This window comes from Lissotriton vulgaris, chromosome 11, assembly GCF_964263255.1.
Source record: "Lissotriton vulgaris chromosome 11, aLisVul1.2, whole genome shotgun sequence".
NCBI lineage: Eukaryota > Metazoa > Chordata > Amphibia > Caudata > Salamandridae > Lissotriton > Lissotriton vulgaris.
In genome coordinates, this window is record NC_141699.1 from 993,216,185 (window position 1) to 993,229,188 (window position 13,004).

General features: G+C 44.4%; 1 protein-coding gene across 1 annotated transcript in view; it reads right to left on the bottom strand.

The window, feature by feature from the left end:
* The window catches only part of AHSG (alpha 2-HS glycoprotein), a 60,267-nt gene that overhangs the window by 4,419 nt on the left and 42,844 nt on the right, over positions 1-13,004 (bottom strand). Inside the window, exons 5-6 of the mRNA XM_086944236.1 lie at positions 12,640-12,753; positions 2,864-2,941 (exon numbers count right to left, since the gene is read on the bottom strand). Coding sequence (XP_086800362.1) covers positions 2,864-2,941; positions 12,640-12,753 — 192 coding nt within the window. The remainder of the gene's footprint in view (positions 1-2,863; positions 2,942-12,639; positions 12,754-13,004) is intronic.

Sequence of the window (13,004 nt, forward strand, 5' to 3'; positions counted from 1 at the left end):
GTAGCAGCAGCAGGTGAATGAGTCCTTTCAAATAATTCAGTAGTCAGAAGACGGCTTGGGTGACTTCATTAATTTGAGTGTCCAATGAATAGCCTGGATCCAACAACTCCTAATTTGCTCAATTTGTGTGGTGCAAGTAATCCGCATGGAAGCAAGGTACAAGTGTGATGTGGAACTATCAAAAAGGTTCCTTGGTATCACATAATGGTTACATAAAAAGGTCAGAGGAGATGGGCCCATTGCTCTACAAAATGCAAATGTGGAAGGCACAATGGAAATGTGGAAGGCACAAGCAATGGAAGCCGCCTGGTGTATATTTGTGATGTGATGTGGAAAATATGCAGCATCATTAGTTAGGGGGTGTGGAGGGAAAACGTTCAAATAGCTGCATTGTGACATATTGAAAGGGCATAGAAGAGAAAAGCAAAAAGGGTATTTGATGATCTCTTATCTTCTCTTCTTTCAGGTCTCTCCATATGCATACATTCTTTTCTAAATGTGTGAGCTTAATCTCTTAATTATAACGTTAGTTCCCCAAATCTATGAGAAGAACTCTACGCATGATGAATTTGGAGCGTGTTTGCAATTCTTCGGTAGATTCACTGAGTGTACCATAGTTTACCCACATGCACTTTGGACTGAGCTTACTGAGCATAGGAACCATAAACTTACATCAACATATTAACATTACATTAACATGTATTAGTGTTGTCAATCCTTTAAAGTCAATACATATAAACATACATTTCCCAAATGTTGATAACACAGTACTAATCATTTTTTAATACTGCTTTTCACTGGGATTCCTTCCCAATAGTGGATGTGCCTCATTTCCAAATAATCGTTTTCTTTACTTTAAAGTATAAGCAATTAATGTAAAAATATATATTTTTTTAATTAAGTAACTCAAATCCCTCTTAATTTGACTTTGGCATGTACTTTGGCCTTAGTTTCTACTCACAAAAGTGATAAGAGGGCTTACATTCGAGGTCTGGTGCTTGCAAATGTGTTAAGTTACATTGCACATAATGTGTGTGTAAAACAAGACAAAATTACAGATTGGAAAATATTGGTTTCGAGTTGAGAGCAAATCTATGACATTTCAAAAGGATTTCCACAGAAGACCTCTGTTTCAAAGGTTGTGCCTTTAAATCAGAACACACGGTCAGCAGCCGTGACTAAGAACAATTTACCAGGCCATGATCTCTTGAACATGCATGAGCAGCCAGCTGGTTGGCAAACAGACATGGATCAAACCTGCATTTGTTCTACAGCATTGAACTTGGAATCTGTCCACAGCTCATCACTTAATCTTGCCTGGTGGAAGCATGAAATATCAAATCAGGAATATCTGCTTACCACAACACCATAACTCACTTATCAACATTTAAAATATCCACAGGTTTGTATATATGGGTAAGTACAGGTTTACAGTACTTACATCTACATATATGTAAATGGGCGTTATACATCTTCAAGGTGCTAGGAATAGTACATTTATACTTAAATATATGAATTCCTCCTCTGTGTTTTGGTTATGATATTCTGGTAAATTTGTATTCCCAACTAGATATTCCGGACCATAACTGGGTGGCCTGCATATTAATGGCTCTACTTTTGTACTTCTCAAAAATGTCATATGAATCCTAAGTGTCTGTGAAATATGCTGAACATGTTTGCAGAAAACTTTCAGAAACCTATCAAGGAAGGTCTCTTGAAAGCACAAGATGGACTTTTTGATTTACCATTTCAGCAAATCCGACTTGCCAAACAATATTTGTCTACGTTACTTGTTGGCCAAGAAATAGTTAGGGAATTAAAATGTATAGAGAAATCAAAAACAAACTACGAAGCAGACACATGTTATATCTATGGAATGCTAATTTGCTCCAAGTTATTTCATTCCACTTCAGAATGATAACAGGATTAATGCACACTGCAACTGAATTCCTGATGCTGTACTGTGTAGTAAACAAAACGCTTAGGCCCTGATTTCGATGTCGGTCGGAGTTGCCTCCGACCGACATCACTGTGGAATGGGAACTGACAGACCTAAGGTTGACGGTTCCGACCCCTCAATTAGGATGCGACCACAGATGGTGTGGGCACAACCTTCCATTTTTCAATGGGAGCTTATGTGGCAGGCCGAAACAGCATGCAGTACAAGCTCCTATTAAGAAATTTAAGTTTTGAAACATCCCTGCGCCATGTGGCAGGCAGCATGAGGTGCCTGCCACATGGTGCAGGAATGTTGGTGACTCCCAGGGCCAAATGCAGAGGGCCAGAGGCAAAGGGGGCCCTACTAGGGGCTCTCAAAGTAAATTTCCAACAGCCTTTTCCATGCCAGAAATGCCGATATGGAAATGCTGTCGGAAACTAACGTCATCATTCCGACAGTGGAAATGCCGCCCTTAATGGATTATGAAAAGCTTCTGACTGATGGACAGGGTCCATGAGCCTTTCAGATTGTGTTGGTTGGTCCTTCCGACTGCTGCCCCGGACCGCACGCATCCTAATGCATCGGTCGGACTGCAGCAGTAAATGCAGTTCGGACCACAAATGACTGCTTGTCGGTTGCAGTCTGAACCAAATCGTAATGAGGCCCTTAATGTTTAGACAAGTTGAAAAGTCTAAGATACTTACTCAAATCTATAGCAAATCAAGTTGCCATTTTATAATTTTGTGGGTAGGTTGTGTCAAAGACACAAGGACATTTCACAAAGCCCTTTGTACATCATAATCTTTGGAGGTTTTGAGTTGGATATTTCAATATCCTTTTCTAGTCACTAACTCTTTCTTTATACTCAGATCTGTACCTCAGAGAACTTACAAAATGTTAATCAGACATGCTTGAGAATGTTACCTTAGGTTTAGAGGCGGTGCAGTTTACATGATTGAGTTCAGGATCAGCCTTGACAGTTCCAACACAGAATCCATATTGCTGTAAACATGTATAGAACCAAAAGAATGTAAGACTCTGAATTATTTTGTATTACATATCAAAGATAATGGAGCATGGAACAATTTACTATAGTATAAAAGTGCAAAATGCATAAAAAGATAAAATAATACTGAAATTCCGGTCAAAAAATATATATATATTTATATACATATAATATATATAATCCACATATACACACTCCTAACATAGACACTCAGGAAGTGAAAAATAAATGTGTTCCAATCATAAATTATTTAAAGCAACTGTGCCACTAACACGCATTATTACTACAGTGCCAAAATCAGATTCAAATTTATTACCACAGTACAGCAAAACTGACATGAGAAAATCTCTTTTTACTGCCTCCCAGATTGCAATAAACAATAACTTTACAGGTACCACGGGTGGAAAACTCTGCTCCGCCAGAGGCGTGTGCGGAGGTTTCCCTACTCCGCTCTCCTCTGAGAACACAGAGTAGGGAAAAAACTCAGACTCCGCAGTGGAGCGGAGTTAGTCAGCCCCGGCTCCCCAGTACATTGGCACCCGCTTCCACCCCCCTACTAAAATAATAGTAACAAGTTAATTTTAAAGAAATAAGTCACTTACCTGAATTGCAGCGTCCCCAGGCTGCCCTTCTCCTCGTCACGTACATCTTGCACGAACTGCGTATGCACGCGCTCACCCATGCGCAGTTCGTGTAAAATGTACGCGACGAGGATGAGAGCAGCCCGGGGAAGCCACAATAGAGGTAGATGTCTTTTTATTTCTTTTAAATAAACTTGTTACTATTATTTTAATTGGGGGGTGGTGGAATGGAGCAGAGTTTCCCCCCAGCTCAGTGGACCTCCGAGTAGTTCCACTCTGCCAGCTCCGCTTGGGGTTACTTTACAGAAAGAGAAGAGGCATCATGACTCACTCGAGGCTTCACCTCTCGTGAGTCATGGCCTCTCCATTCCCTCAACAATAATAAAGAGCAAATTACATTCTTTGCAACTGTATATATTAACTACTGGTGGTCAGAAGTAGGTACTTATAGTTAGGACCTAGTTTTCATTGGAAAAGCGTTTTTTGATCTGTCTATAACTTTGGTGCCATTTGACTAATCTTCGCCAAATTTTCAAAACAAATAGGCTACTCACTTCAGCTGTTGCGTTTAATATTTCAAAGTGATCCATCAAGCGGGGGCGAGAAAAAGGGGGGAGGGCCCAAAACGCTTTTTGTCCATGTTAATTTTCCTAGGAAGCTTTAGACACGGCTCCAGCCCGAACTACTGAACAAAATTACACTACATTTGGCAAAAAGGTAGCTCTTGGTTCAGACAGCACTCTTTTTGTTAAATTATGTCAATCCGTTCAGTAGTTCCTGAGAAATTTAAAGATTTCTCATATATACAACTGTGGCCGCAGTGGATCCACAAACCCTCCCGATCTCGTGCCTGAGATCTGATTGGCTGCCAATACTTCAAACCAGGAAGTGTTGATAGCCATCTTGTGACTCGGTTGAAAAAATAAGAAAAGGGGGCAGGGTAGAAACACCCTGACCCCCTAGGCCGGTTCAGGGGATCCCACAGGGATACATAAATCTGGCAGACTTTTTTTAAAAAAAAGAAGCACTGGCTTCTGCCCTTCATTTACGTTAGGCCCAAGGTGGGCCAAGTCCTGTGGGTAGTTGTAACTAGTGATGTAGGGGTTCAACATGGCCCCTGGAGCTCGGGCACCACCACCTCCTTGGGACAATTTATTTTAATGCGGGGCCAAGCAGTCCCCTGCCGCCCCAGGGGCCCCACTTCCCTGGGGCTACATTTACAAAAATGCGTGGGGGGCTTCAGCCCCGCCACTCAGTCCCAGGGACCACCACCTCCCCGGGATGAATTATGTGAAATGCAGGGGGCCACATGGCCCCAGCGCAGCCTCAGGGACCGCCTCCTCTCCGTGGCTATATTTACAATAATGCTTGGGGGGCTTTAGCCCCCCAAACACAGCCCCTGGGTGGGACTACCACCTCCCTGGGCTGTTTTCCAAATGGGAAAGGGGCCGTGTGGCCCTCCTCCTGGAGCCATTAATGGCCCTGGGGACCCCCAAACCACAGGGCCTGATCTAACAATGTCCCGGGGTGCCCACGCCCGGAACGTTGCAGTTTGCTATGGGATGGCGATAGCACTGCTCTCGCCATCCCATATCAAACAAGTACTCCACTTTGAACAAACACGCATTTTGCTCTCGCTTGTTCAAAGTGGAGCACTTTGCTTTTGACCCGCACGGAGCTGCATGTTAACAACTCCCTGGGGGTAGAAAGCAATGCCGGCTCTCACAGGAGATGGGAGCCCGTTCGGGGCTGCAGGGGCCTACACGCTCCTCCCGTGGTCTCAGAGAAGATGTCCATGCCCTTGGGATGGGGTCCCTGGGGCTGAAAATGGCCTGGGGAGGGGGTCGCTTGGCCACCCTCCCTTAAAATAAAACGGAATAAAATAAAAAGAAATGGCCTGGCCCCGGGGGATGGGGTGCCTGGGCCGAAAATGCCCAGAGCAGCAGTGTGCTAGAAGGCATGTTTGCAAAGTGGTGTAGAAGGTGGGCTGGCCTGCGACCACCTCTCAGCAATCCTACTGTATGGGTTTACTGTAGGTAACAGGTAGGTTAGTTAGCCCCTAAGGACCCTCCGCAGTGAAGGGGACTTCATTCCCCAACCAAGAGTGCACCATGAGGCGCGTTTGCAGAGTGGTGGAGAAAGGGGGCATGGCCTGCTATCAGAACTCAGCAATCCTGCTGTGTGGGACTTACAGGAGGTAATAGAAGGGGTAGTTTGTCCCCAAGGACGTCTTTGGGGACCAACTACCCCTCCTGTTACCTCCAGTAAGTCCCACACAGTGGGATTGCTAAGTGGTCTTCGGAGGCCACAACACCCTTTCTCCACCATTCTGCAAATGTGCCTCCTGGCGCACTATTGGTTGGGGGATGAAGTCCACTTTGCTCATGAGAGACCTTGGAGGCGATGACCACCCTACTAGTACATCCTGTAAGTTCTACGCAGCAGAATTCCTGAGGGCTGTTTGGAGGCCCAGACTCCTTTCTCCACCACTCTGCAAATGTAACGGCTAGTTAAAAAACCTTAGAAAGTCACTAAAAAAACAAAGGTTACAGGGACGTTATAGTTAGCAAATATAATTTTAAAAACCTTAGAAATTCACAAAAAAACAATGGTTACGGGGACATTATAGTTAGCAAATAGAATTTAAAAACATTAGAAATTCACTAAGAAAACCACAGGTTACAGGGACGTTATAGTTAGGCTGACATTTCATTCGTACAAGATAAGACAAATGTAGCCGTTATAGTTACATCTCATATTTTACATCACTCATGACATGGTCAGTGGAATCAGTGATGACATCTCAAATGACACCACGATGATCAGTGATGACATCATCCACATCATCTCTGGCGCACCCACTCACACCCCTATCGAATCTTTTATACACCCACTGCCACTCCCACACAACCATTCACAAACTCATTGACAGAGCCATACCAGTACTTACACAGCCACTCACTAATTCATAGATCTTCACATATATCCACTTGCTCACCCATACTACCACTCATAAACCCGCCCAGTCACCAATTCAGCCATTGACATATCCACTCATATCATGCCCATACAGGCACAGACACAGACTGAATGAATCCTCCATGGAGCTATAACGTCTCAAGAAAATGTTACAGCATCTCTTACTGGACTAATTGACTCGGTCCCTGTGTCCTGAAAAGGTTTTTAAAAAAAGGCATAAGATTGCATGGTAGGGACACCCTAAAACACTTTTGTGGGGGGGTGATGATGCAGAGGGAGCAATTAAAAATAGCTTTGGGCTAAGGGCAGCGCTGTACTCTACTGGGACGCCGTGCAGCCCTCCTGTGGGTACCACTATACTGCAGAGTAGCCCCCATGCAAACTTCCACCCTGTGGAACCACAGCACCATATTACTCAGGGAAGCTTGCATGGTGCTGCGGTACCATATGGTTAAAGCTTGTGTGGCAGCTCTTGTAGTAGTACACAGTGCCCGAAAAAATGTAAAGAAAAATATAAAAGAGATGCGAATGCAGGTTCAGCGTGCACAGCCTAAGTCCATGCCCTGCAGGGATTGGCAGTCACGTAGGGTGTTGACCGCAGGGCTTGCTCATACATGCAGCAGAGGTTGGCTGTATGTGAAGGGTTGGTTGTTGGTCCAATTTAGAATAGGATCCAAAAACCTCTGAAATTCACTGAAACAAACGAAGGGTAAAGTGTCGTAATTATTAAGTTTTGGAATGAGACATGAAGTAATGTTGAAACAATAAAAAAATTACTGAAATACACCAATTATTGTTTAGTCACCTTTCTGAACCAGTTTTTCACAGCACTAGCTCAAGCTTCACTCCCATGCCCTGAGCTTAAACAAAGTGACTAGAGCCAAGCTGAATTTGCACCACTTGCTTCTCCAGTGATAACTAGACCTGAAACGCAATATTTAGTTTGGCGAAAACGTGCTTCCAGTTCAGTTTTGGAAGGTATATCAATGTCCAGCTTGCTCTCAAAAATATCCTTTGACATTTGAGCCACACTGGATCACAATAAATTCCTGAAACATGGCTCCAACAAGGGTGCCGCCTGCAGAAAGAGGTGTTTTAATCTAAATGATATAGGGTCTTTTGAAATTACATGAGTAAAAGTAGACGCAAGGGGCATGTGGAATCCTTAGTATGTAGAACATCAATACTCATATTTACATTTCTTCAGACCTTTATAATGATGGTAGTCTAGTCTTGGCCACCTGGTCCACCAAGGATTCAAAGAGACATTTATGTGACTCTTTTATGAACTATGTCACTTCCTCAAGCGCTGAGCCTTATTGGTGATTGTAACTTGCGTGTTGGTCAGGAGGCGGGCTGCGCTGACCCTGACTTCTATGAAGTGACATTATGATTGGACATTCTCTAGTGTCTAGGAGCATCTAACCCACAATGTGCTAGGTCACAGAAGGCTTAGTGTAAAAGGGCACAGCCACCACCAACGTTATCTGAGCAAGAATGTCATGCTCTGTAAATATGTAATATATAATTGTCTAACCCTAACCGCTTTTTAAAATGTAATCTTTAGTGATTTGCAACTTGTATATATGTAACTCTAACCACTAGTATCTGTAGTAGACGTATGTATTTACTACCATTCTTAAGTCAATTTAGAGTTTTTTCTGTTTGTATCGTTTCCTTGAGTGAATTTTCAACTTGTATATATGCAACTCTAACCATTAGTATCTGTAGTAGAAGTATGTACTTACTACCATTCTTTTGTGAATTTAGAGTTTTTTTCGTTTTTATCTTTCATGTAACTCATGTACTCCGAAGTCCTCATGTACTGTAACTGGTCCTTTTATAAAGCGCTCTGACACCTTTGGGTAAAGTTTGCTATATATAAAATCACATTAAATAAATAAAACACCACGGTGGGACCACTGCCGTTGTAGATCTTCCAAGTAGGAGTAAGGCTTCCCTCAAAACTGTTAAATATTCTTAATCTGCCAAACTTCCAAGCACCTAGAAAACAGCTTCTCAGCACTCAGTGCAGATGTCTGTCACTTAATATATGTGGAACTCTACTCAGCAAAGCTCCATGTTGTTGTGCAGTTACACTCAGTCATGCGGGTCTTAAACCTCAAGGCCGAACCAATCCCAGGCTTACTACAACTGACTAAATAACTACATCGTTCTGAAATCCTTGTCTTCCGGCCACAAGTCGGAGAAGCCAAAACACTGTGCAGAAAATGTTAACACCAGGACCACAGGACAAATCGAAGGGTGCAGTAAAAGCCACTCAAAAAGTCCCATCTTCCTGCCAAATCGACTTTGCTAAAGTCTGAGGGGCAGATTTACAAGCCCCTTGCGACACATTTATGCCGCTGTTGCGTCACTTCTGTGACGCAGCGTAAACCATGCGCCATGTTGCGCCTTATTTATAACGTGACGCATCTAGGGAGATGTGTCACGTTGTAAAGCCCTGCGCCATATTAAACCTGCGTCAAGTTTAATGTATGCAGGGTGGGCGTTCCGTTGGAAAAAGCCTCGGAAAAGGGACGCAGTGAAATCTACAAGATTTGACTGAGTCACTTTTCCGATGCCGCTGCGTCAAAACCCTGCGCCTGCTTGAAGCAGGCGTAAGGCGTGATGCACCATATTAGGTATGGACAGCCCCTGAGCATTGCTGAAGTTGCGTTGTGCTTGCGACACAACTCCAGCAATGAGCCGCCTTTACGCCATCAGATGTGTCACGCATCTGTTTATCCTTGCGCCACGATGCGCTGCATTGTTAATGCGGCGCATATGTGGTGACGCAAGGGTAAACTTGTGTGACGCATCTTACCTGGCCCATCCCTGCTGGTATGCAGGGATGCGCCAGTCCTTGTAAATCTGTCCCTTAGATTCTGCTCGTCCAGAAATTGAAGAGATTGTCCGTCTTCTTGGCGCACCGTAACTTCCAGCTTCTCTGTTGATCACACTGAACTCACTCACCTCGGATTTCTCACTCTTTATGATCATTTTCTTGCAGACTTTCAAACCCCTATCTGGTCCGTGGCATATTGTCAGTGTCCTCACTATTTGCTCTCTCGTCTCTCAAACCTCATAGTACATTTTCACTTCCTCACACAGCACTCTCACTGCTTCCACCCAGTGCAGTGAATTGTCTCTTCCTACGCTGTACTCACTCATCCCTAAGGCATACAATTAATTTCTCTCTCACTCACTGTCTGTGTAACATGAGAGTAACCATTGCTTGTGGATGGAAACAACTCATTAGAAATTAAATGAAATTTGCAAATGTGCCATTCTAATGCAAATAGCCACTAGATGGCGCAACAGGCCAACTATACATCAAATAAAGAAACGACTGTTAAGTGCTTGAAGCTCACAACACCCTTCCTCGCTGTTCTTGCCTGATAGCTTGGTGGTGATTTGACTCTCCTACTAAGTCTGCCTTTTTCCCAGTTGTAGTAACTGAAGAGAATTGCTGGGGTTGGATTGTAGCACCCAGTGGTTAGTTGTCAATCAAGAGAGAAACCCCAGTGATTGTTCGCCATGTTGATATAATTGATTTTTCAATGCGCCTTTCGCATGATAACGTACGTTTTTGCAACACAAATGATGGTGTAGTAGAACAGTGTGTTATAGCCAAATTAAACTTTATGGACATCAGGCATGACTTTACATTTTTTTGAGTCGATGTGGCACTTCTTCTTGCATCCGTGTTTTAATGTTCAAAGTTATGGACTTGAAATAACCAGCCGACACTTGTTTCGCTCTTCCACTGTTGAGCAATGGGCCTTATCAAGCCTTTTGGTAGTGGATCATTTATTCTTCAGTGGGATACTGTGCGGAATGGTTTTATTTTTGGGAATGTTCTACGGTCTGACCCCAGCCCTTTGTGGGGTGTGTGGACCACCGTGCAGTGTCGAACCATCATGGTGGATAAACGGCTGATGGGTTAGGATACTACCCCCGAGTGATTGCCAGTGGTTAGACTTATTGCAAGCATTCTCCCATCACCTTTTGTGTGTTTGATGTGTCACCCTATGTTGCCAAGGGTGTACCCAGATGTGGGTCCCTTGGTCACTGTGCCACTGGAACCAAGGTACTGAAGAGCCCCAGACAGGACGAAGCCGGTCTTGGGTTGCTTATGTTCCGGTTTAGAGAGGGCAGTTCAGGCTGGTGTTCCTATTGGAGCTGGGTCAAGACTGATTTGCATATAACTAGGTTTAATCTGAGGTGGAATGGTGGGTGAAAAAAATGATGGACTGGAATGCTACCCCGAGTGATTGCCAGTGGTTAGACTTATTGCAAGCATTCCTCCCATCACCTTTTGTGTGTTCTTTGATGAGCTTCTCCCACCCTAGGTGAGGCCAGAGCCACACCTGCTCAGCGCCAGGAAACCCGCCCAGTCTATAGTGCTCTTTACAGATAAGCTCAACGTAAGCACAGAATAACTGGTAGGCTATAAACCACACAGTACTACAATCCAACCCAGCAAATCTGTACATCAAACGGGAGTTGGGGGTAGTGGTACACCACAGGTGAACAAGGCTAATGTTTCAGATTTTAATACTTTGTATGATCTAAACCATTAACTTGAATATGGTGTCTTTGATGACATGGAGTCATCTGGTAATCCTCTCTTTCCATCGTTTTGCTTGACGCAAAAACTGTGCTAATGCGTCACGAAGCACCTGTGATACACCAGATTGAAAGAGTCTAATATCATAACATCCCCTATGCAGGCCCGGACTGGCCGTTGCGAGCACCGGGCAATCCCCCGGTGCGCCGCAAGGGTGGGGGCCGGTTTTGGGCCCCTGGGGGCCGTTTGTTGCTGCAAAAATGGCCCTGTAACAAAATCGGTCGAAAACCGACCCTGGCAAAGAGCGCGGTCGCACCCCCAACCCCCTGGGGGGGGGGGGGGAGCCGAGCACTTTGCCAGGGCAGTTTTTGGTTCCCAGTCCGGCCCTGCCCGTATGAAATCTTTCTTGTATTAACCCCTCACACTAAAGAAGCCACATTAATTTCAAGTAGAGGGTCACTTGACATTTAAGTATCTACTTAACGCTACATTTGTTTGCCAATGAAAAGGTAGAGTTGAATGGAAGACCTATAACTAGATTTTCCTGCCATCTTACACAGTTGGGTGTCAAGTTGCCTCTCAGCATTCACAAAGGGCTTGCGTTGCACTTTCATCACACAAGGTGACAGAAGGCAATGCAAGCCCTTTGGTGGGATTTACTAAGGCACGCAAAACAACCTTGTGTGGCTGTGCGTAGATTAGTAAATCCAGAGTAACACCAAGCAGCGTATATAGCTACCTTGCATTACTCTTTGTTAACCCCGTCACTGCGGTGGCTATTCTGCCGCAGTGCTAAGGGGGCGGGGCGGAAATGCGGCGGGCGCATGCTGGTGACGGAACCGCTCCGTCACCAGCGTCGGTTGCGCTGTGCTTACGACGGAGCGGTTCCATCATGGCCCCGCCCGCTCAATAGAACGCTCAGCGCAGGCGCGGAATTCGCACCGCGCCGGAGCTGTGGCGGGCCATGACGGAACTGCTCCGTCATCAGCACAGCGCCACCGCGGCTGATGACGGAGCGGTTCCGTCATCAGCAGGGGAGGGGTTAAGGGGACGTTCCATAGGTGGAGCATGGGCTTTTCTATATATCCACACATGGGTTTTGATGCAATGCCAGATTTATCAAGGGTAGTAAACCGGGGTTTTGCATCAAATTGGTACATGTTCCAAACAGAGGCTTAACGAGGATAAATATATTTATCTCTCCTTGTTATTTCCTCTTTCTAAGTGTGCTGCAGAACTCATAAAAGGAGGAAAATGTGTCAAAAGATTGTTTTCGTGCCGGAAAGTGCCACTTCCTGCACAAAAACAATCCTGTCTGTAAGGCTGGTACCCTTGCACCATGCACTCAGTGCGCCAGTGCTGGAAGAGAGCAGGAATGGGTCATGTCTTAGCAGATATCACCTAACATGGCCCAGGAAGTGTCTCGCTGCGTTGCATTGCATGACTTTTTCATAAATTTGACTCACACTTTTCACTAGTTAAAAAAACAACCATTGCCAACCATTTCCCCACATTTAAATTTCCAGGTAGCCTGAATACGGACAGATATCATCACACTTACTTCATCATCTCCGGAAAGTCTCACACAGCTATCTGAAGCATTCTTGGCATCTTGAGTGGTGCAGTTAGTAGCCACAACAACAAACTCAAGCTCCACAGCATCATCTGGAACAGTCTAATCACAAAGGAAATAATGCATTCAGTGTTTCTAACCAGAAATGACATGCCTTCGATCTTGACCTCTGTAAACAAGTCATATTTGCGTATGTAAAAAATACATTTTAGTGTAGACATGTTGATTGAGTCACCAGGTTCTCTTTTAGAATTCTGACAGACATGCACAACCCCTGAGATTATAGATGTCACCACCACTCTTTTAGAATGTTGAATTTCTGAAATGTTGTTTTTCGAAGACAAGTATATATG